Here is a 25,758-nt window from a genome sequence, read left to right on the forward strand (position 1 = left end):
TCCTTTTACTATGGCAAGCGTGTGATATATGGCAAGTTTTTAAGTTCTACTTCTGTATCTAACATAGAAATCACAAACATATATTCTACAGAATTCAAATTTTAACCTATACACAATTCATAGGCATTGGGTAGGGGGTCTCCTTTTAGTATAGCCAAGGACAGCACAACTTCCCTCAGCCTGCTTATGGAACTACTAATTTGCCAGCCATCATCCTACCACGTGTTATTAGTACTTAACCCATTAACAGCTTCTCTAGCAGAAGTTGTATGGAAACTTTGACTTGAGGATGGAAATGGAGGGCATGGCTACTGATAGTCCACAGTGATGATAATAGGTATCACCTTCAAATATGTTATTTTTATTTAATCTTCACCATTACCCTCTGAGAAAACACATGTTCAGGTCTACCGGAGGGGCATCTGAGACAAGAACCCAGATGTTCTAAGTCTGGATCCTCCTAAATCTTTTCTTCTATACCAGAGACTTCAGACTTCTCCCTATTTGCAAAAGTACTTCAAAGACCTAGCGCCAGCTGGAGAGTGGAATAGGGCTCAGTCACAGGCAAGGCTTTCAACCCCTTATCAAGTAACTCTGCATTTTCTGTTGTCCATATTCAATTTTTTCTTTTTAACATAATCTTTTTAAAAAGCCTATTTCTTGCTGTACATTTTATGGTAGACACTTCTAAAATACACAGTTGTGGAAGAATAAATGCTGTAAAGATTCATTTTTATTTTTGCTTATATTCATTTATATTTATTAACATCAACAATGCATAATGGGTAACATATTCTCCTATTATGAGTTATACTATAGTCATTACAAAACTCTTTGTCAATTTGTAATTGTGTCTGTAGCAGTTGCACAGAAACAGTATTCAGTTTACTGATGGATATGAAGTAAAAGAAGATATTGGAGTTGGCTCCTACTCTGTTTGCAAGAGATGCATACATAAAGCTACAAACATGGAGTTTGCAGTGAAGGTAAATATTTTTAGATTTAAAATGCAACTCTGGGGCGCCTGGGTGGCTCAGTCAGTTGAGCATCTGACTCCTGATCTCAGCTCAGGTCTTGAACTCAGGGTCATGAGTTCAAACCCCACGTTGGGCTCCGTACCCAGCATGGAACCTTTTAAACTTCAGATAAATTAAATTAAAATATAAAATGCAACTCTTAACATTTATTATTCACACATGTCAGTACCAGTTAAAATTAAACACTTCATCTTTGGTAAATGTGCCCTTTTTTTGTTTTCAAAAGGTAAGGTAAATTTAAATATCTGCCTAACAACCCTCAGGGATCTTAATCTGGAACCACGGATTCACCTGTAAACTAAAGGCAAGGTAGCATACCTCCAGTTTGCTCAAGGCAATAGTACAGTTTACACCTGACCCGATTTTTAGTAACATCCTTTACTCTAAAAAGTCCCCCATTTTGTGGTCTAAGTAAGTGTCAGGGAATTCCTCAAGATTGTATGCCAAATTTTATGTGTTTACATTTTTCTGGCAAAAATGTTCATACTGTCCTTTACATATAATAGGATCTGTGAACCAATAAAAGTGAACCGTTACTGTTATAAAATTTATTATCATTACCTGTTCTAATTTCATCAGGTGTCAAGACAGTAAGATGGGTATTAAGGAGGGCACATATTGCAATGAGCACTGGGTGTTATATGCAAATAATGAATCATGGAACACTACATCAAAAACTAATGAAGTACTGTATGGTGACTAACAGAACATAACAAAAAAATAAAGGGGTTATATAAAGAAAAAAGAAGAATTTTCTAAGCCAAAAACCAAATCACATGGCTCTATGATAAAGTTTGAGTTACAAACCTGTAGTTGTAAGTGAAAAAATACTATATTCAAGTCTCTGCATTTTCATTTCTTGGGATGGTAGTCACTGCTCTCCCAATACAAGCAATTTAATATCTAAAACTTTCAACTTATTTTGGACCTTAGAACTGGTCTATAAGTGTGGGGAACTCATGTTTAGTTAGTAGGAGAGTGGCATTAATTGTTATTATTTCCATACATCCATCCATCTGTCATCTAGATCTAATAAGATTTCACTGTGTAAAAATAAAAATAAATGTGTTTTACATAGGCATAGCAAATATCTGGGAAGACATATACATACATAAAAAATTGTAATTACTATTCTAAACTTGGATGTAATTGTTTTAAAAATCATCAGTGTCCACCTTTCTATCAGATGTAGGATGAACCATAGGAATGCATGTTAATTTGCTCTTCTCCTACTCATTGCTCATAGTGAAATCTGGGGTACATAGGAATTTTGAGATTGCTTACATGAAAGGAGAGAAGGTGAGTAATGTACATAATGGGCAGTTTAAGGATGTGTCTTGCTTCCGTAAACACATCAGAAAAAAGCAGAAATGCCCTGAGGCCCCCTTTGAATTGCAGAAACCAGGAGCAGTATACCAAAACCTTGAGAATATCTTCAAGCTATTTGTGGATTCTTGTGACTTAAATTAGATTCATAAAACCAATCCCAGCACAACTTCATTCTACTGAGATTACTACAAACATAAGATCTACAGAAACTATGAATGTGATGTAAGCTCTGCTCAGATTAGCAGATCAAAGAGAATGTTGCTGGGAATAACACCTCCCAGTGTGTTCTAGTTTTCAAAAGACTAGTCCCGGATCATCTCCCCTGAATTAGGATGTCTATTCCATATACCTTTCCTTTTAATCATTAATTTGCCTAATTCCATACTGTCATTTGCATTTGATTACAGTGTACACCTAATGTTTGTATTCCCTGTTCTCCACATACAGAACTGTTTTACAACTAAATCCATTTCAGAGAGCAGATTTGGCTCATACTGTGAATTGTGAGCTCTTTCCCTGACTGCTGGAGCATTTGAATATTTATTGCATACATTAATTACTAAGCTTTTTTAAAATTGAAAATATGAAGGTCACAAAATTTGTTTCAGACTACCCTCTGGACAAAATGAAAGCCGAACTTGTCTTTTTAAAAATATAATTTACTTTAACAGATTAAAACATTAGGAGGTGTATTTTTAAGAAGCAGCTGACATAAAAGGGTTGGAAAGCTACATTAGTATTTTAAAGAGCTTTATTATAATAATTAAACTTAACACTAGCCAAGTAAAATTCTAGGTGTGGGTTTCTGCTTAGCTTTCTGCCTAGCTTCAAAAATAAGCTTGTTCTACTTAGCTGTTAATTAATTTTTTATAAGTAGCTTACAACTAATGGGTTATTCCATTGAAGCATTTTATTAAAGGAAGTGAAGTTAATTCAATAAAGAGATGCTAGTGGTGGTATTATAGATACATCTTGTTCTTAATTATCTGTATTGATAGGGGTTAGAAGTTGACTGAGTTTCCAAGGTTTTAAGACATTCTTGGTACCTTTTCTTGAGGTTTTTGAGTGTTTAGAAAGTCCTTAACTTAGACTGGCTTTCAAATTTAGATTAGACAGTTTGGCCAGGTACTTGAATAAAAACTGATTGATAAATGGCTCATATGTCCAGTATTTATATAAGATAATACCTAAAGTCTATAGGTGTAAATACTTAAGGTTTGTGACCTTAATAGTTCGTGAGATTTTGTGATAAATATTTGCCTTTTAGATTATTGATAAAAGCAAGAGAGACCCAACAGAAGAAATTGAAATTCTTCTTCGTTATGGACAGCATCCAAACATCATTACTCTAAAGGATGTAAGTAGTAGATTCTTGAACTCCGATCATTTGAATCAGTTGTCCAGCTCATATTTGGAATGTTTTCAAACATCATGTGGTAAACAAAGAACTGAATAAGAGTGAGTTTTAAAAAAATTGACTGAAGGACAACATATATAGCATAATTTCAGTTATAAAGAAAAACCTGTTTATATAGTTAATTTTTATACTTTTGCTTTAAGAGGAAAAGTGTTGCTGACATTATTGCTTTTAATATCTTTATTAAAACATTTGTGTATTAATTAGTATTAGGGACTGACTAGTCTTATGCTCCATGGACTCCCCAAACTGTCTTCCACAGTACTGCCAGAGAGAGCAAACACTTGTACATAGCCACATTACTCCCGTGCCTACAGTTCATAACCCCCCTCACCTCCAGTCCTTGCCTTCCTCTGTCTGCAGTGGTTATCACACTTCCTCTCCCATCCCATGCTCCACTATGTGCACACTTTAAACTCCCCTCCTTTTCTCATCCTGTTCTGTCTTTCAATCCTCAATACCATCACTTCCCTTCTTTGCCTGGCTAACTACCGTGCATCTAAAACTTCGCTAAAACATTACTTCCTCCAGGAAGCCTGTCCTGCTTTACCACATTACCACATTACCACATTACCACACCCCCAGACAAGTAAGGTATCCTCTCCTTGCTACCTGTGGTTTTTATCATAACAGAGCTGTTGGTAAAGGGTGTGAACTCCCCAGACAGTATTAAATCTTCTCTTGCTGATGGTGCTCACATAGGCTCAAAGGCTGTATCTGGGTTGTAGACCTGATGTGTCCTGTGGCCAGCTAAGCCAGAGGACTTCTAAGGTACCTTTCGCCTTTCATCTCTGAGATTTCATGAATTCCAAAGTTCATTCTCCCTTCTTTGTAACCAAAACTCCCAATTTCCTCAGATTAATTCATCGCCGCTGCTTGTTAGAAGGAGAATGTTAGCTTAGTCCCTTAAATGTGAAACTGTGTAACTTAAGTGACTCTTTGATATAACCTCCAAGAATCCAACCAAGTAAATCAAAAAGGAGGTATAGAAAATACTTTCTCTCATCCTTGCCTTCTAAGCTCCCTAAGCTATCACTGTTTTCCACATCTTTCCTCCTTCTTTCATTTCATATTCCGAAGTCTCTAAAATTTTCCCTACTTTTATTGCAGCATCTCCAACGTTTTTTTTTAATTCTTGTTTCTATGTCTGTTTTTCTCTACTAGAATAAAAACGTTGAGGACGGGTACCTTGTTTTCTCCATTTTGGGGGCCTCAGCACACGATACCTCCTATGGAACTAAATAAAAGTGTGCACTAACCCTGTGGTGAGGGGGAATAAAAGAGGCTGAAGTTTAATAAAGGGGTTATTTCAGTTCGGGAGTGCCTGGAATAGAAATCCAAAATTACAATGAGCTTTCTATTTCTACGTTAGGAGTAAACTGGTATGCTTCTGTGTGGTTAGATGGAATTTCTTTTTGCTGCTTAATCTTCCTACTTAATTCTTGCCAAAACTTGTCTTTCAGTTTAATCCAAAACCAGAATAATTTATTGTACTGTGTTTGTAAATACTGTTCTGCAATTGTAGAAGTTCCAGGAAGATTATAGGCATGTGTCTTTATACCAGTCTCTGCTGTCACCGGTAGATAGAAAGATCAAGAGAAACAAACACTGAGAGCAAAAGTTCAGTGCCTCTTGATATACGCTTCCCATAGTTAAACTTTGATTGCCATGACTTATGTTTCATAGAAGGAAATTACAGTTTATTTTGCTGACGTTCATTCTAATCAATTTGTATTTTAATATTCTTATATGTATAAAATGGTTTGCAGATTTTATACCCTCTATTGGTTGTGATAAGTAAAATTTTCCTTGACTATAAAATGAGTTTTAATTTCTTTTGAATATGCTAAACTTTGTTCTGAGCACATGTAAAACTTCAAATAATTTTTTACACTTTGATGTTGAATTTTACAGGTATATGATGATGGAAAATATGTGTATGTAGTGACAGAACTTATGAAAGGGGGTGAATTGCTGGATAAAATTCTTAGACAGAAATTTTTCTCTGAAAGAGAGGCCAGTGCTGTCCTGTTTACTATAACCAAAACTGTTGAATATCTTCATGCACAAGGGGTAAGTCTTTTTAACATTTTATACTCACACACACACACACACGCATACACAAACACACACACACATATACATACACACACATACCTTTTCTTCTTTATTTACCTTTTCTTAATGTTTGAAATAAATTTAAAAAGTAGAAGTTACTTTATGTGTTAATGGAAAATAACTGTTATTAGCTTATTCTGCTCTTCTTCCTCTACATAAACTTCTCCCAGTGAGCTTAAAGTGATGCTTTGAGATCCTAACTTGTTTATATTAAATTCTTATGCTTCCCATGAAAAAGCAAGTGAGGTCTTCTGACCTGGAAGACCTATCGCCATTTTTGCTAGGCCACTCTGTACTCTTGAGAACTGGATCCATTGCAAGTTTAGAAGCAAAACCAAAAAGAATCATGGATTGTATTCAGTTATAAAAGGAAATTAAGAGCTTACTTCTTCAGGAGTTTATTTTCAGTACATTATTCTCATTTTGTTTGTCTTTGCTCCTAGAAGCTACCAAGTGGAATGTATTAATTTTATCCTAGAGCTTCTTGACTTCTAGCTGGTCGAGATTCGCCTAATACACTAGCTCAAAATTAGTGGGACTCTGTATTCACTGAAGAACTGATGACTTTGCGGTCATCTGAGTCTTCTCTGTTCTTTTCCCATTGCCTCAGGAGTAATTAGTTATTCATATGGTCTGGAGAAGTAATGTTCTCAATGTTAGGAACTAAAACTGAGGTGATTGATTAGAATCTAGACTCAGAATTTGGTGGTAGATGAAACATATTAGTCTAATAAGGAATGTCAGAAGGCTTATGAAAGAGAAATATTCAAGTAGGTAACTAAAGGGGGAAAATAATACAGAACTCTGAAGGAAACGATATCTTTTTGTATGTGTGACATTGTCACTTGGATATCAAATAGGCAATACTTGAAGTATGGATTTTATTTTCCCTTTTTACTCCTAAACCCCATGGCTGTTCCGTTGAGCCTGTGGGCACATGTTTATTGTATACACCCATCATACATGCTGTTCCCTCTACTTAGAATGACCGTCCCCGACTGTTCTGGCTTGTTCATTCTGTTCTTCAAGTCTTGGATCAGATGGTACCTCCTGTAGAGACCCATCTCTCACCTGCTTCTTCTCTGCCTTCCCCACTACTGTGTAAGCTCCTAGTGTGGAAAGGCAAGGATCTTACGGGTCTTGTTCAGCATAGGATCTACAGCTCCTTATATAATACCCTGGCACATGATAGGCATTCAGTAAATATTTGTTGAATGAATGAATAACCTAGAGACAGATATTATTGCTATTTGCATTTTGCCTTAACCCACTTACTCAATTGGACAAAGAGGAGGGACGTACATACTGTTTTTTCTTCCTCCTCTCCTTGCCCCAGTTCTGTGTTAGAGAGTTATACTTACATTATCAGCATTTTAAAATGAGGTAATTTAAAGGTCAGCACTCATCGTCTTGTTAAGTACCATGCTTGACAGTTTGTGAATAAAGAGTTTTCCATAATGGAAATGTATTGTTAATGTACCTCTTTGATTTGTATTTCAATTAGGTGGTTCACAGAGACTTGAAACCTAGCAACATTCTTTATGTGGATGAATCTGGCAATCCAGAATCTATTCGAATTTGTGATTTTGGCTTTGCCAAACAGCTAAGAGCAGAAAACGGTCTTCTCATGACTCCTTGTTACACTGCAAATTTTGTTGCACCAGAGGTAATTGTGAAATTGTTTGCTTCCAGGGGCACCTGGGTGGCACAGCGGTTAAAGCGTCTGCCTTCGGCTCAGGGCGTGATCCCGGCGTTACGGGATCGAGCCCCACATCAGGCTCCTCCACTGTGAGCCTGTTTCTTCCTCTCCCACTCCCCCTGCTTGTGTTCCCTCTCTCGCTGGCTGTCTCTATCTCTGTCAAATAAATAAATAAAATCTTTAAAAAAAAATTGTTTGCTTCCAGTATTTCAGTATATTTAAAAACTCATTTGTTGTGTTTAATACAGAATAGTTAATAGTTGTTTCATTGAAGGCTTACCAAACAACTAATTAAAATGTCAGCTCTTTTTCTTCTGTTGGTAATTCATCCTGTCCTCAGCCCCCTACTACTTAGTCCACTATAATCCTTTTCTTGCTCTGCCTCTGTCTTTCTACATAATCACACATCTGTAGCGGTCTACTATCACTGACACTTTTATGCTTGTGAGCACATGGAATTAAATGGAAACTAGCTTATTCTCATCCTTTCCTCATATCCTTCTAATTTCCTGGCTTTGTCACCATCTGCCTGTATTTCTGAGGCTAAAGCATCATGGTCTCTTCTTGTCTTTAGCTACGTAACTAGGTACCACCTCTGTTATCCCCTAAGACCAGTTCTAAGTTCTTCCTTTCACAGAACTGCTGTCCTAGCCCCTGCTTCCCTCACCACGGCCAAAATGACTCCCATAGCCTAGCTGCACCCTGCTCGCTCTCTCGTTCTGTGATCATTCCACAGAAGAGCTACAGAGTTATTGAAGTCTTCAAGCACTGCTTTGATCAAGTTGCTTCTTTTCCTAAGAAATTTTGGTTCCCCACTGTAGCAAATCTAAAATCCACTGCCTTGCCCTCAAGATTTCTTGCCTTTTTATTATCACTGTGTTAAAAAAAAATGTAACTGCGAACTACGTAATAAAAAATTAGAGTTAACCCTAATATAGGGCTTACGTGCCAGTCACATATTTTAGCTGATTTCATCCTCACAAATAGAATTTACATGTAATATTTTTTTTCTCACTATAACTATGTGAAGTAAGACCTTTTTTCAAGCTTTACAGGGAACCAGGTGCAGTGAGAGGTTATGTAATTTGAGGTCAGATTGAGATTTAAGCCCAGGCAATATGGTTGCAAAGTCTATGCTTTTACCATTAGATATTTCACAAAAAACCGGTAATAGTTGGTAACTTAGGACAATTGGTTTATAGAGCTGAATTTCCCCCCTCTATTTTCTAAACTTTTTGTAATTTTGTTACTTTTGAGATATAAAGTAATACTTTTAAATAAACTACTTGCACCTGTTCTCCTGGTGTTACTAGAACTAATGAGGGACAGACTTTTTGCTTGTTTGTCCACGTAGCCACAGCTTCTGACACATATTGGTGTCCAAGCATGGTCACTTCATCTAGCCATCTCATTTTTCCTCATGAAATGTTTCCTGCTTCAGACAAGCATTCTGCTTCTGGAAATCGCCATGTAGCCGTTTTGCCTTGGCATGTTGGAATGTTTTTGCTTCAAAGCCTAATGTTTTTTGTTTCAAAACCTTTTTTGCGTCAAAGCCTCTAAATTCATCTTCTTCAGGAAACCGTCCATGATTAAACTCTCCTGAGACTTGACCTTTTAACTCTTTGTCTCAGATTCACCACTTAGTCGTCCAAGTTAAAACTTGGAAGTCCTCCTGAAATCCCCCTTCTCCATCATTTTTCTACGTCCGGTCAGTCACCAGACTCTTTCCATTCTGATTCCTGAGTATTTTAGACCCTTTTTCCCTTTTCCCTTATCCTATACATCCCATCTCTACTAAGTCCTTCCTATTTTATCATTACATCTTTTTCTCTCCATGTTCTGCCTTAGTGTCATTCCTCATAGCCTTTCACTTAGTTTGCTACAAATTGCCTCCTATCAAATGGCCTTGTTTCCAGTCTGTCTTCTTGTCAGCATTTCCTCTATACCTTGAGTTATCCTTTTGGTATGCGCATGTACTTATTTATATTTCCCTATTTATGCTTCAGTGACCACATATTGCCTACAGGAAAAATATTTTAAATCCTTAACAAGATATTTATAAAAGCCCTTCTTCGTTCTCTCTAGTGTCCCCCTACCTGGACATCTGACCACACTAAATCCTTGCGTGTCCTTAAGCATGCTCTGGTCTCTTGCCTCTGCCCTTTGAGTGTCCTCTGCTCTCTTCCACCTCCTCCCTTTGCCTCCTCAATTCTTACTTATAGGCCCAGTACAAGCAGGCTGCCCCATAGCCTGTCTTCCCTCCCTATATCAAGAATGAATTGTTTCGGGGTGCCTGGGTGGCTCAGTCGGTTAAGCATCCAACTGTTGACTTCAGCTCAGGTCATTATCTCAAGGTCATAGGATTGAGTCCCCACATCGGGCTCCATGCTCAGTGGGGAGTCTGCTCAAGATTCTTTCTCCTGCTCCCTCTGCCCCTCCCCGCCTCTTACTCTTGCTCTCACTCTCTAAAATATATAAATCTTTAAAAACAAAAAATAATTGAATTGTTTCCTCATCATCATACCTATAGCACTTTAGGCATAATTTTGTTATAATACTTACCTTGTTGAATTATTAACTATATATATGTTTATTTCCCCTGCCATATTCTAATTTTCTTAAGGAAACAAGAGTGTTTTATATTTATCACTGTTTGTGCCCGATAATAGTTGGTGATTACTAAATGCTCAAGTGAATCGTATTTTATATAAGTAAAATTTTCCATTATATCATCTGTACTTTTATATGTGTTCCTCAAAGTACTGTTTTATGTAACCACTTCTGCAGCCTCATACAAAATGAATATAAATTTATTTAAATAAGAAACTTAGAGGGAACCAGGGGGAAGAAGAAGAAACTTACCTTCAGCTTATTTTATAGTCCTCTATATGCCATGGCAGCACTCAGTAAATGCTAATTCAAATACCAAAATCAAATTTATATATATATATATATATATATATATGAATTATTAGTTATAGAATGTTGTAGAATAGGATTAATATGTTGCCTTGTTTGTTAATCACGTTCTGTTAAGGTTTTTCTTAAATACATTAATTTAGAAGATAGTGCAGTTCACAGCCCATTCAAATCTCTAAACAGTAGTGTGTTAATACTAATTTTTACTTTTTCTAGGTTTTAAAACGACAAGGCTATGATGCTGCTTGTGATATATGGAGTCTTGGTGTCCTCCTCTATACAATGCTTACTGGGTGAGTGGACCATATGTTGTAAGCATTTATTCATCAATATTTTGTTCAAATTATCTAGTTTTATTTTTTTAATCTCTGTGTTGTAATATCTTTCTTTTCGTGTTTTCTCATGTTATCTAATAATACAGTCCTCTGTGTGTGTGTGTGTGTATCTCTCTCTCTCTCTCTCTCTCTCTCTACCACATTTATAACTATATCATTACTGATTTTCTATAATGTACCATTTGTTAATGTCTTAAGGTCTTAACTTGATTTTTTCCATACCTTTTTTGTGCTCTTATGTTGTAAACATACACTATTTTTAAACATTTTATTCTAGGGGCACCTGGGTGGCTCAGTCTTTAAAGTCTGCCTTCAGCTCAGGTCATGATCCCAGGGTCCTGGGATCGAGCCCCGCATCGGGCTCCCTGCTCAGCAGGAGGCCTGCTTCTCCCTCTCCCTCTGTTTGTGTTCCCTCTCTCACTGTGTCTCTATGTCAAATAAATAAAATCTTTAAAAAAACACATTTTATTCTAATGTGTCATATCTTAAAATATTTATATTATCATATATTAAGTCTAAATAATATTTCATAGCTTATACCTTGACCTGGTGCTTTATGGAGCTTCGTGATGTTGATATTTCTCACTTTAGGAGATTTCAATAAAGTATTACATTAATTAAATTAACTGGAGTACTCTTGGACACTGCAAATATTAATGTGAAGATTACCAACCAAAAAAGAAATTTTATTCATTAACATTTTAATTTCATTATAAATTAGTTACACCCCATTTGCAAATGGCCCTGATGATACACCAGAGGAAATATTGGCACGGATAGGCAGTGGAAAATTCTCACTCAGTGGTGGTTACTGGAATTCTGTTTCAGACACAGCAAAGGTAAGTATGGCTTCCTATTATAAGCTTTTGAGAAAATAATTTTTCATAATCCCTGGTGAAAAAAAAATAATAAAGTATTATTTTGAAGTGATGTTACCAAATAACTTGAACTCAAAAATGGAGCAATTATTTTGTTTCCCAGAAGGTATTGGTTTGGCTTTATTATCTATACATCTAAAACTACTTACTGACAAACATGATGAATAATAATGGTGGTATAAGAGACTCTTAACAATAGAGAACAAACTGAGGGTTGGTGGAGGGAAGGGTGGGGGATGAGCTAGGTGGGTGAGGTATTAAGGAGGGCACTTGTTGTCGTGAGCACTGGGTATTGTATGTAAGTGATGAATCACTGAATTCTACTCCTAAAACCCACATTACACTATATGTTAACTAACTAGAATTTAAATAAAATTTTCGAAGAAAAAAATATAAATCTGTTAACCAAAATAATAATAATAATAATGGTGGTAATCTTCATGATTTGTGTGTCTGTTCTTTGCCTCACACTGCACCTCACCTAAGTCATCCCATTTAATCCTCATCTAAACCCTGTAAAATAGGTGGTAGTATCCCCATTTCACAGAAGGAAACCAAGGCCAGAAATTTTTGTGTGAATTTGTCCATGGTTACATACCAGGAGCATGTGGGTACTTCAAATTAAGCAGTTGGTTCCAAAGCATTGGTACCCTAGAATAACTGCACATGTTCTATTTTTGGTCCATATTATGTAGAAAAGGGTGTCATCTTTTTCACAGTAAACGGTAGTATAGTTTTATAATGTCTGGTTGAAATCCATTTGAAAAGCCTTTCTCACTGGAAGATCTGCTATCCTCTGGCAGGCTAGCTTTCCAACTCTGCTGTAGTTTTACTTTATTCATAGAAAATGCTCTTTTAAAAAGAAGAGTGAAAAATTTAAAAATTAGAAAGAAAAAAAAAGAGCAAAGTTTTCCACTTCTGAATAAGAAAAACATAGAGGAGATAAAGAAGATACATACTGGTAAAAGTGCTTGCTGATTTCTCTTAGAGGTGGAAGCCCAAGTTGAGATGATTGCATAAGTAAATAGGGTATTTCAAAAATGTAGGTTGATACCTTTGGCATGGGGATGAAGCCTCTGTTAACTAATTTAATGTCTGCATAGATGATATATGGCTTCGTAACTGATTTAAAATGAAATGTTAGCATTTCCCTTTTTTTAACAATAACATTTCTTAAACCGGATGATTCATTTTTTCTGGGATTTCTTTTTAATCCATGTATTAAGAACTTAAGACATGCTTAATATGTGAAGGTCCAGGGATCAAAGATGTGACCGAGATAGAATTCCTGATCTCAGGAAGCTCATAGTCTAGTTGGGAGATGGTGAAAAGTATACAGTACCGTGTCACATGTGCTGTTACAGTGGTACATTTTTTGTGTTAAAGAACTTCACAGATGGTGCTCTGTCGGAAAGATTTCCAGGAAAGCTTTCCAGAAGCAGTGAAGGGATTTTCCTGGCAGCTTGAGGGAGCAGAAGGATGTATCCCATCCCAGGCTGAGGGAGCAGCACATGCTATTTGTGGTCAGGACTGCCTGAAAATGGCAGAATGCCTCCAGGTTGCTGCACACAGTTTGTTGCGACTAGTACAGGGTACACGTGAGAAGGTAGCTGATGAACCCAAATTATAAAAGGCTTTGTAGATTAGATTATGCTCAGGATTTCAGGTTTATTCTAGGTGTTGGAGAACTATTGGAAAATATTAAGCATTGTAGGGATCAGATTTTCCCTTTTCAAGTTTATTCTGTAGAGCAGTAGTTCTTATCTCTGGAGTCTGCCAGCAGTTGTCATGATGAGTTGTGAGACATATTAAGTAATGTCACCATGTAAAGTATCAGAGCTTACCCATCGCCTGCTTTTTAAATAAATTATAGATATAACCTTAACTTGCTTTAATTTTGATAATTTGGTTCTCATTGACTTGAATTCCATAATGCTTTTTTGAATGAAAGAGAAAGACAGGTGAGGATGAGATAAAAATAGAGCACAAAAAATTGGATCTGACTCAGAGCCTTACTTGTAAATATCACGTTATTACTGATAACTTTTGCTAATTTGTCCAGTTAAGACTTGAGATTGCAAGCTTTATATGGTACAGTGAATACCCACAAAATTGGGAAGGAGGATTCTATCAATCTGATGTGTTGCCTCAAGAGCAAGTTGCACATGTGAATGTCATCAGTCATATGGGCCATATGTGTCGTATGTAGCTTTGAGAAGAACGGGACCATCACTACAATTCACTGGGCACTTATGTGCCAAGGACTGTGCTAACACTTATACCTACATTATTTCATTCAGTCCTCACTGACCTAATATTAGGGGTTTTACTTGTAAGGTTTTACAATATTTCAGGTCACAAATGATGAAGACCTAAACTAGAGCAGTTGTAGCAGGATTTGAGCCAAATGAAAGAGAAATTTAGGGGGCAAAATAGACTTAGTGGTTAAATGTACATAAGAAGCAGGGAAGGGGCACCTGAGTGGCACAGTTGATTAAGCGTCTGACTCTTGGTTTCAGCTCAGCTCATGATCTCAGGGTCGTCCGATCAAGCTCCACATTGGGCTCCGTGCTGAGCATGTAGTCTGCTTGAGATTCCCTCTCTCTCCCTCTCAAAAGAAATCTTTAAAGAAAAAAGAAGCAAGGGGGCGCCTGGGTGGCACAGTCGTTGAGCGTCTGCCTTCGGCTCAGGGCGTGATCCCAACGTTCTGGGATCGAGCCCCACATCAGGCTCCTCCACTGGGAGCCTGCTTCTTCCTCTCCCACTCCCCCTGCTTGTGTTCCCTCTCTCGCTGGCTGTCTCTCTCTGTCAAATAAATAAATAAAATCTTAAAAAAGAAAGAAAGGAAGAAAAAAGAAGCAAGGGAAAAGCAGGTAGTAAGTGTGTAGTCCATATGTCCACCTCAGGCAAATGAGTCAGTAGTGGTGTCCTTCACCAAGATGTAGAACACAAAAGAAGTAGTTTTGAGAGGAGTGATGATTACAGATGTGGACATTAAGAATTTGAAATGTGACTGTGATATATAATTAAGTGATGTATGTCCATTAGGCAACTGGCTATACGGATGCAGATCTTAGGAGTGAAGTCTCGGGTGGACAGTGGAGTTAGGAGTTGTCATCCTCTGTAGTAGCTAAAGCCATGAGCACGAATGAGCTTATCTGAGCAGAGTGATGAGACCAATGGAAGGAATAGTTTTGTTGTGCCCCTGGGCAGTTTTGCAACCTTTTATGTACTTGAAGCACATTTTCCCACCTTAAGAATTTGGAAGGGGAGTTCCTAATTGTTTCACTTTGTATTTCTAATTCTGTTCAGTGGCTTATTCCCGTTCTTAGCTGTTAATGATAACTAAACATAAGAAACTGTAAGTAATAGCAGAGGAATACTTGGAATAACATCTCAATTCCCAATACCAGTCAGCCACCAGGTTCTGTTGGTTCTTTCTCTTAAGTACCTCAATACCATCTATATTTCTCCATCTCTTATACTGTCCTGAAGCCATCATCTCTCGCCAGTCTCAAATTGGAGTCTTCAGGCTTGCACCCTCCAATCCATCTTCCTAGACACTTAGTGAGCGTAAGCTCTCTAAGTACAAACCTGACTGCATCACTCCTTTGCTTTAAACGATTTCTTATCTCCAGACAAAGTCCAGATTTTCGAGTGTAGCTTACAAGGGCCTTCATGGTCTGGTCCCTTCTCACCTTTCCCATTTACCTGTTGCCACGTTCTACTTGGCGTTTTTGTTACAGCCTCACTACTTCCCTTTCAGTTCCTTAATTGGGGCATGTTCTCATCCCTGAGGGCTTTTCCACTCTGTCTCCCTAAATTGCTCTGTTTCTTCTTCACCTTCTCTAATCATCTACTGTTCATCCTTCAGGTCTCACATTCCTCTAAAAAAGTCGCTTCTAAGCCACCCAATCCTGTTCAGGTCAGGTGTCTCTTTGTGTTCCTCTAGCTATACCCCTTTATTCATCCCATCAGAGAACTTACTGTTTGCTTTGTAAATGATTCTTTGTTTCTCCCTCACTTGCCTGAAAGCTTCATGAGGTCAGAGTTCATTTCTGTCTTGTTCCCTGCTAAATACCCAATGCCTACCAGAATACCTGGCCTTTAATAGATACTCAATAGATATATTTTGAATGAAAAATTAAACAAGTGGTAGATGGCTTTTATAAATCACAGTTGTGGAGGCGCCTGGGTGGCTCACATGGTTAAGCATCTGCCTTCAGCTCAGGTCATGATCCCAGGTTCCTGGGATCGAGCCCCACGTCCAGCTCCCAGCTCAGTAGGGAGTCTGCTTCTCCCTTTGCTTCTGCCTCTGCTTCTCCCTTTGCTAGTGCTGTCTCTGTCTCTCTCTCCGTGTGTCTCTCTCTCAAATGAATAAATAAAATCTTTTAAAAAAATAAAAATAAGTAAATCACAACTGTGTTATTTTGGAGAGTGTAAAACTAGCAATTATATGGATCTATATTCCATGCATAGGAAAGCGTTTGGATAGAAACGCATTAGAAAGCATTTTCTCTGGAAGAATGGGATTCTGGGAGTTCTTCATGTTCTTCTGCCTCTCTGTATTTCTGATTGTTTTTAGTAATGCCTGTGTGATGCCCACGAAGTGGAAAAAATAAAAATGACTCTAATCTGGGGCACCTGGCTGGCTCAGTCGGTGGAGCGTGCAACTCCTGATCTTGGGGTCGTGAGTTCAAGCCCCATGTTGGGCGTGTAGCCTACTTAAAAAAAATAACTCTTCTCTTTTGGGGGGGGCATTTGGAGCTCTCCAATTAAATTCCTATTACTGGACAGTTATGTTCTGCTTTTCATTACTACCAGCAGCACAAAAAAGTCTACAGCTGAAAATTACTTAGAAATAAACCTACAAAAGTGTAGAAAAATCAGAATATCTCAGTAAAAAAAGAGCCAAAGTACTTAAAGATACATAAATGTGGTAAATTTACTCTTTGTAATGTACCAAAATTACTGTTAGGGAGGAGAAAACAGACACTTAGGTTTTTGCCCTTTTTATTTATTTATTTTTTTCTTTTTAAGAAATTGTCATGTTGTGGGCACCAAGGTGGCTCAGTCAGTTAAGCATCCAACTCTTGATTTCACCTCAGGTCATGATCTCAGGGTTGTGGGATCGAGCCCCACCCCATGTCAAGGAGTCTGCTTGAGATCATCTCCCTCTCCGTCTCCCCCTCCCCCTGCTCATGCTCACTTGCGTTCTCTTTCTCTCGCTCTAAAATAAATCTTTAAAAAAAAGAAAAGAAATTGTCTTGACCAAATTGCTTTGAACCCTAAGGTTTGGTACTAGATAAAAATAGTGTCATAGCAGCTAAGGAAGAATGCTGACCAGTATCAAGTGCTATAGAAAACCAAACAGAAAAGTTTAAGGTTGTTTTCTTCTTCTTCTTCTTCCCATTACAGGACCTGGTATCAAAGATGCTTCATGTGGATCCTCATCAGAGACTGACTGCTGCCCTTGTGCTCAGACATCCTTGGATCGTCCACTGGGACCAACTGCCACAATACCAACTAAACAGACAGGATGCACCCCATCTAGTCAAGGTGAGCTGCCCCATTCAGGCGCTGTTTTCTGCATGTCCTCCAGGAAGCTGTGAGCCTCCTTCTCCATGCCCACAGCACCTTTCCCTTTCGCTCAGCCTGCATCCATTTCTCAAGTGAGATTCTATTACAACGAGTGGTTTCAAAAAGGAAAAGTCAAACCATGCCAAAATATGATAAAACTAGTTTAAGAATGACTTCTGAATTTATCAATCACGTAGCCTTATGGATTTCATAACTTTTGTTTACACTTTTCTTTCTTATGCAAAACCCAGAGCAAACTCTTTGAGATTGTCAGCAGTGGCAAAAACAAGTTTCAAAAGAGCATGCTTTGCTGCCTCTTATATTAAAGGATTACAAAGAAACAAAAAGTTGAATAGTCCTGAGTAAAGTGAGGACTGCTTGTTATAAGCTCATCCCTGCTCTTTCTCATCCATAAGTTCAGCCTCCCACATTTGCCTCTTTAATTTTAGTTAAATCAGAGGGTTTAACCAGTATGGTTATTTTCCTTATGAGCCCAATTAAATCTATATAAATTTTCATATGAAGAAATTAGGGAGAAAAATCTGCATTTCATATGCTGTGTACTTGTGACTACCCACTGTCATTTGTGTTGTGACCTCTCTTTCCTGTTTTCAGGGTGCTATGGCAGCTACATATTCTGCTTTAAACCGTAATCAGTCGCCAGTTTTGGAACCAGTGGGCCGCTCTACTCTTGCTCAGCGGAGAGGTATTAAAAAAATCACCTCCACAGCCCTGTGAAGTGACCTCAGTGAGATATTTGGTACCATGGTGTAAGCTGATAGCACAAGTTCTGGCGACAGGTAGCACATATCTGAGAGACACCTGCAAGCACACACTGTCCCAGCTGGTACCCATAATGCTGCTGCTCCTGCTGCTGCTCCTGCTTCCGTCTCTTCTCGCTTTAAATGATTGTTAGCAAGTTAGATTTTCCTGGAGCTTCGGATGAAATGAAAATGGAAACATGATGAAGACATATTCACTGAATCAACAAGAATAATGAACATATGAATACCACCTAAAAATACACTGAATAAAGTACTCTACACCATATAGCATTATTTTTATAGGAAATATTTCATGTCCCTGAAATATTCTTTGTTAGTTATAGGGATGGACAGTTTATGTTAAGCACTTAGCTTAAACAATCCGTTTCTATTAGCACTGTATCCCTTGTGCCATCCAACATTTTGTATGTTTTTGTAAACAGTTCATATACAGTACATTTCTGTACTGCTTTCTTTAATGTATACATGCTTTGTTTAACTTGGAATCTATTATTATTAATCAATTGACTATTAAATCTGGTTAAATAGTTCACCTGGATTAACAGTATTGTTGGACAGCCCTAAAAATGGCCAGATTGTGGAACAGCTGTTGAATGTAATACTTCCAAAATGTACATATCTTTCCCCATGTCTGTTTCACTGGTTCGTTCATTTGTTTGTTTCTTAAAGTCAGGTGCTTTGTCAGACTAACCTAGAGAGCTGTTATGGTAGAGAAAGTTATCACGTGTGTGTGGCATGACATCAAGAGTACACCTATGAAGTTAGTCCATATACGTTGCAACTCCTTAGGGTTCTTTTTTCCATAAGGAAATAGTTCTTGCACTTTTGATCTTGAATAGTATCCATATTTAGTATTTGGCATATAATTTGGGATTTTGCCAATATACATCAAAGGCCTTTAAGACTTATGGTGAAGAGATTGGCAAAGGAAAATTTAACAACAGGTCATCCAAGTCCCATTACATCTTTTATGTTTAAATAGGTGAAACTGCAGAATTTAGCATATGAATAACAGGATACCTGTTCTTGTATACCTACAAGAAAAGTATGCTTTTTTTTGGAAAAAAGGTAAATCATAACGAGTTCTATCCCATACAATGCTCTATATTAAACACTAATTTGAATGTAATAAAGGCCACCAGCCTCTATGAAATTGGATTTAAACTTATTTGAGGGAATAAAACATTCTTGATCAAACAGTATCTGTTCTCACCTGAAATCATAGCTCAAGTAGGCTAAGCGAATGTTCACCATTGAGTGTTTTCTGAATTCCTTCTGATGATTTATAGCCATATAATGCTTGCTTTAACTTCAGAAATGATCAGCTTTCATAGTGGTCAATGGGTCTGCTTATAATATTCATTATCTACATCTAATTTGGGTAGGTTCCACAATTATATTTGATTAAAGAAACTTTTGTATCCATTATTACCTATATTTTGGTCAAGCTATCTAGCGTACATCGATATGTAATATGAAAAACATGAACAAGGAAAAAGTGACCTAACTTAACCTCATCAAGAATGTGCCCAACAGATCTTTCTTAGCTATGTGGTGAGCCATTTACATCAGAAGTGTTTTTATCTGCCCGAAGCTTTAAATATGTCTTTGAGAGTACAAAGCCAAGAAAGCGTACTTTAGTTAAATGTCTTAGAAGCCACTTATTACTCCTTAATTTCTCCTCTATGCAACTAAAGAGAAAGGGAAAATCTATAACATTAATTTTGCTTAAGTGACACAAAATGATTATGGCATAGAAATCAAATGTAAGTTTATCTTCTAAATAAAAAAAATGTATAGGAAGAGGGATTCAGAAGATCTAGATGGAGAAAATTTTTTTTAAATTCTTGAGTATATGAATGCTAACTATCAAAAACTGCTTCCCATTGCCTGGAAAGAAAACTTTTTTTCTTTCTTTCTCTCTCTCCTCTAATCAGTGTTTCAAACTACAACCATCCCAAATTCTTGTCGCTCTTAAAATGTTAATGTAACTTTGGGCAAAAAAAAAAAAAAAGACATTTTCAAATTTCGGACACTGATGCTATTCCATTATTGCTTAGGTGTGTTGTCCATCATAGTCTTAGAACCAGAAGTAAATGTGTAAATCCTTATAAATTATCTAGGCCAACTTTCTCATATTGCATGTAAAGAACCCGAGACCCAAAGCAAAGACTAGAATTCTTAAGTTCTCATTCAGTTTTTTTCCCTCATAACACCATGCTGCCTTCCCTTCATATTATCACCCAACCAGGAGCAGAGTTGTTAAAAAAAAATACATATTTCTTAGGACAATACTCTACTGGTAGATGAATGGCAAGTTTATTGCTTTCAGAGATATTGCCTTCTTTGCCCACTCCAGCTGCCAGTTTTATTGGAGAAAAGCAAGTCGTATGTTCACAAAACTGAAGGCTTTTGCCTAAAATGCAGTTCAGTAGCTTACTTTATTTCATCTGTGTTCCTGATGTTCCTATCGCCTTTGACTTATGACAGACAGACTTGGCCAACGATTGTGCTCTAAATGTAGTGCTTGCGCTGGGTTTACCTTTCATGAATTACAGAGTCCAGCTCCTCTGGGCCCTTCACCAGTTAGTTCTCCTAGTTCCCAGGGCTTCTCCCAGAAAGGTTTAGTTCAGGTTTAAAGTGATTTCAATGTGATAGAAGGAACTAAACCATCAGGCCACTTTTACAAACCTCCTCTTAGCCTGTAATCCAAAATAACGTCTAGAATGGTAGATTGCATTTAACTTTTCCAAGCACATGCTGAAAAATATGGATTACACTACCACGTGTTTTGTATCTTCCCTTTCAAGTGATGATAAGGTAAGTTTTTGTCCTTTAATTTTTTATGTAAGTCATTTCAGCTCCTTCTAATTTATAGAGATATCTTTTTTTCTAAGTACAATAGACCTTTAACAGATCTGATACAGATTCATTTATTCACAAGCAACCCCAAAAGTCCAAAAATGTAATGATTTTGACAAGGCACAGAATCAAGATGCTGCAAGGCTGATGTGTGGGGAAAAGTCACTTAGTGAGTGTCTGGAGGGGGTGCGGTGTGTGTGCAGTAGAGAGTCACACTTCACATGTGGTAGGCTGCAAAGTATGGGTTTGGATCAACCATTTCCCACCTAATTTTAAGAAGTGGTTGCTTTGGGGGTCAGGGGACATTATGAGAGGTGGGGCTGACCTGTTTTCTGTGCCCTGCACCCTCAGCCCGGAAAAGACTTGAAGGGGTAGAGGGGTGCAAAGGCTTTATGAGTAAGCAGAATGGATTGGGTTGGAAAGGGACTGGGGTAGGTCCAGCCTGGGATAAGAGCAAGAAAAGCATTCAAGATTTGGGAGCCATGGTACAGATGTACTTAATCACCATGGAAGTCAGCAATACATAATCTCAACGTGGCTTTGATATTCTCTACTTCCCAGCCTTTATGAATGACTGAAATATTTCCAGCTTGCTTTACCATATTTTATAGAGAAAATTCTCATGGTGGTATCGAGCATTTATGAGATTTGTGAAGGCATTAATTAGGACAGATATCTCAGGAATGTAAAGAGTTCGAAAAGGTCTGTTTTCTGTGCTTAAGAAATACGATGGGTTCCATGGTTGACCCTTGGTGCTTAAACCAAGAGGTTCTGATCTAGTCCTAGAGTTCTGTCCCTCTGGAAGGTGGCTCCATGTGACTCACAAACTAGATGTATACATTTTTATTTAATTGACAGATAAGTTGACTTAACTCAGTATTTATATTTCAATTAGTGAAAATAGTCCTCTTTTCACCTCCAGATTGCTTACATTTTGCTGGTTTCCCCAAGTGACCATTGGTGGAGACCAATTAATGAAGGAATGAAATTTGCTTTCTTGGGACTGTGGTATTCTGCAGAGCCACGCTTAACCACTTTTTCTAGTGAAGAATCTACAGAATGATAATACCTAAATATGGATGGCCAAGAAGAATTTGTATCTACAGTGTGCTTTATGTACTTCTGACACTGCTGTATTTTGTGTGGTCAAGTGACTTGTAACTGGTTCCAATGTGACTGAGTGTTCTCAAAGAATTCTAGTAATTAAGTCGACTTAATTTTCTTAAGCCTTGTATTACTATCAGTCTCACATTTACCACTTTGATTCTAGTCTTTTAACTGTTCATAACAGGGCATACCAAGGGTTGGGATGAGAGTCTACTTCCTACCTCTTAAGGCACTTTCCTCATTATTTTGCCATATAACCTTGAAGTGCATGATAAGCTGTTTAAATGTCCATGACTTCTCCCAGAGCAACTAGCAAAGTATATGACATTGAATAGAGATTAGTGGAAAGGAAAATTTAGAGACTAAGTTCAGAGATGCAAACCTCAAGAAAACCTCTTTTTGAGCACATACCATTTGAGTACAATATGTGTAAACGTATGTGAGAGGAGAGTCTCTGTAATAGTCTCTCTAAGTAGATTAGTTCAATACCTAATGGAAGTGAAAATCTTTACTCCTAGTATCACTATAGTACTGAATGAACTGTATACTGAGTTTTTCAAACAAGTATGTAAAGTAGAACCTTTAAATACAAAGCAAGGGCATAAGGATAAAGGTTTTGGTTTGTGTTTCTGTACGTGTAGTTTATCATCTAAAGCTTTTTTTTTTAATTGCCATTCCTTAGCATCCTTAATAATTATGGGTGATGAGTTTTTAATTCCTAAAATGATGTACATGTATTAGGTTTATCTTAACTCTTACCCTAAGCAAAAGGGAAGGTATACACCTAAGGGATGTAATTATTTTGCATTTTTGGCCTTGGGTGGGAGTGGGGTGGGCAACTACTTAAACAGTTTTTAAAAAAGAAAAAAAAATCACAAATATTTTTCTACTATTATACCTGATCTTACTTTATACTAGTTTCTCTCTAGTAAGGCATGCCAGAAGCCCAAGGTACCATATCATGAGTTCCTATGTATTGTACCTTTTATTGGTGGTTCAATCGCATCAGATGCTTGGCACTGCTGCCATAATTATGAAATGCTTGTAAAGGATTAATTATCACTGAATACTTTAAATTGTTTTACTTAAGAGTTTAATCTGGGAAGTTTTCAAATCATACTATTAATGTGTAATCTAAGCTCCTTCAGATGTATCCATGAATAATCCTGGAACAATATTGCTTGTATTCCTGTCACAGAACAGGTTTTGTAATCTTTAAAAGAAATAAAAATTTATATAATAAAGTTTCAAATAAATGCATGTATGTCATTTATCAGGTTATTTCAATTATATGATAGTTCTTCATAATGTCAAATTCTATCCAAAGTATAAATTTATCAAACTGGATTGATAGAACATAAAACAGAAATGTTTCTGAGTTGTTAAGAAGTGCAAGATAATTTTTGTATGCAAAGTCTTGGTTAGCCCAAAGAGTGTCACAGCAGACTTACATGAGTCATAGATCTTAACCCAATACCAAACTTCGTTAATGATTCAAAGGATACAGAGTGATCACCAGACACAGGAGAAATAATCTTTTCTTGGAGAAGTCCAAAATTATCAGACTTAGCTCCAAAATACCCTTTCTCTTCCTCACTGTGGTACATTTTGGACTCAGAATTAAAAGGACAAATTTCCTTCTGAACAATGTGGAGACATTGCTTAAACAAAGGGAGTCATTTGGTTTTGCAACATCCCCTTTTTATACCTCATTAATTACACAAATGATGAGCCCCCATTCTCCAGCCAACCATGCTTCATCAATCCATAAATTCCATGTTTTACAATAAGCCATCTCTACAGACAAAATGTGCCTTGCTAAAAGCATTTTAGAGATAAGGACTTTTCGTTTTCTTTCTGCTAGTAAATATCATTGGCACATTTAAGGAAATTTGATTGAGGTCATCGATTCCTGGTAGAGAGGGAATGAGTTATAGGCCTACAGTTAGCCCTTTCCTTCCCCGTTGACATTTTTAGTAGTTTTATATTATGGTGGTGTATTTATTCGTCAGCTCAGGCCGCCCTAACAAAATACCACAGACTGGGTGGCTTCAACAACAGAAATTTATTTTCTCACAGTTCTGGAGTCTGGAAGTCAAGATCAAGGTGCCGGCAGGGCTGGGTTTTTCTGAGGCCTCTCCTTGGCTTGCAGATGGCCACCCCCTTGCTGCCTCTTCACGTGGTCATTCCACCTCCGCTGTCTCTTCCTCTTACAGGGATGCCAGTCATATTGCGTTAGGGCCTCACCCTAAACAGCCTCATTTTAACTCAACTACCTCTTTAAAGACATTAACTCCAGGGTATTAAGGGTAAGGGCTTCAACATATGATTTTGGAGGGAGACACAATTCAGCCCAAAACAGTCCCCAAAACAGGGCCTATCCACTTGGTTTAGTTTGGGTACTCAGGTCAAGATGCGGAGCTTCAAGTTCTACTTGGTACTATACAGAGGCAACATAGGATTGTTACCGTACTTGTTTTCTGCTGCTGTAACAAATCACCACAGACTTGGCAACTTAAAACAACACAAATCCATTGTCTCACAGTTCTGTAGGTGAGAAGTCCAATATGGGTCTCACTGGGCTAGGACCAAGGTGTTGGACAGGCTGAATTCCTTTCCGGAAGCTCTAGGAGAGAATTGTTTCCTTGCCTTTTCCAGTTTCTGAAGGCTAGCTGCATTCCTTGCCTCGTGGCCCCTTTACTCCATCTTCAAAACTAGCAATGGCGGGTAGAGTCCTCTTCACATGAATCCGACTCCTCTCTTCCACCTTTTCTTCTACTCTCAAGGACTCATGTGATTGGCCCACTCAGGTAATCCAGGATAATCTCCCCATCTCAAGGTCAACTGACTAGCAACATTAATTGCATCTGCAATCTTAATTCCTTTTGCCATATAGGATAATATATTCACAGGGTCCAGGGATTAGGACATGGACATTTTGGGGGTCCATTAGGCAGCCTACCATGGTTATCTAGAAAAACATCTGGCTCCTCAGACAAGCCAACGTGGGGCAGCAATTTTTGCCATGGTCACTCTTCTGCAGCTTTGTAGATCCAGATATTAAATTTTGTTAATCCACCCCAAATTGATAGAATTGATTGACACTAGCAAAGTAGGTAAAGGAAGTGCAGGATGCTATAGGAATATATAGCAGAGTTGCCTAAGGGTCAGGGCAGTGCAGACCTTCTAAGAAAACAATGATTATGCTGCAACCTAAAAGGGGAAGGAAGGGTAGAATAGAATGGAATGCAGAGAGAGAGTTAGAGGCACTCAAGAAAATAAAAAGTTCTGTCTGAATGGAATTTAAAACATAAGAAGCGAGACATAAGGTTCAAGAGCTAGGGGCCAGACCATCAGAAATAATAAGTCATATTAAGGAATTTGAATTTTATCCCTTTGGTTTCTCCCCACCCTTCAACCCCAATCCTCATTCTTTGTGTGTGTGTGTGTGTGTGTGTGTGTGTGTGTGTGTGTGTGTGTGTGTGACCATTTATTTATTTATATTTAGAGGGGGGTGCCCACACGAGGCTCAACACAGAGCTCGATCTCACAACCCTGAAATCATGACCCAAGCCAAAATCAAGAGTTGGATGCTTAACTGACTGAGCCACCCAGGCTCCCTGGCAATCCTCATTTTTTAGCTCCTTAGCTACCAGGCTGAACCTTATGGCCCTAGAGTTGATCACCTGAAC

General features: G+C 37.8%; 1 protein-coding gene across 6 annotated transcripts in view; it reads left to right on the forward strand.

Annotated features, from left to right (window-relative positions):
- The window catches only part of RPS6KA3 (ribosomal protein S6 kinase A3), a 111,562-nt gene extending 88,236 nt beyond the window's left edge, over positions 1 to 23,326 (forward strand). For all 6 annotated transcript variants that reach the window (XM_045801290.2, XM_045801291.2, XM_087859583.1 and 3 more), the window contains 8 exons: positions 861 to 986; positions 3,634 to 3,723; positions 5,698 to 5,856; positions 7,406 to 7,567; positions 10,736 to 10,812; positions 11,576 to 11,693; positions 17,151 to 17,291; positions 17,928 to 23,326. In XM_045801290.2, the coding sequence (XP_045657246.1) occupies positions 861 to 986; positions 3,634 to 3,723; positions 5,698 to 5,856; positions 7,406 to 7,567; positions 10,736 to 10,812; positions 11,576 to 11,693; positions 17,151 to 17,291; positions 17,928 to 18,050 (996 nt within the window). In that variant the 3' untranslated portion in view covers positions 18,051 to 23,326. The remainder of the gene's footprint in view (positions 1 to 860; positions 987 to 3,633; positions 3,724 to 5,697; positions 5,857 to 7,405; positions 7,568 to 10,735; positions 10,813 to 11,575; positions 11,694 to 17,150; positions 17,292 to 17,927) is intronic.
- Positions 23,327 to 25,758: the final 2,432 nt, after the last annotated feature.

This window comes from Ursus americanus, chromosome X (genome assembly GCF_024610735.1).
Source record: "Ursus americanus isolate L20-20 chromosome X, mUrsAme1.1.p, whole genome shotgun sequence".
Taxonomy (NCBI): domain Eukaryota; kingdom Metazoa; phylum Chordata; class Mammalia; order Carnivora; family Ursidae; genus Ursus; species Ursus americanus.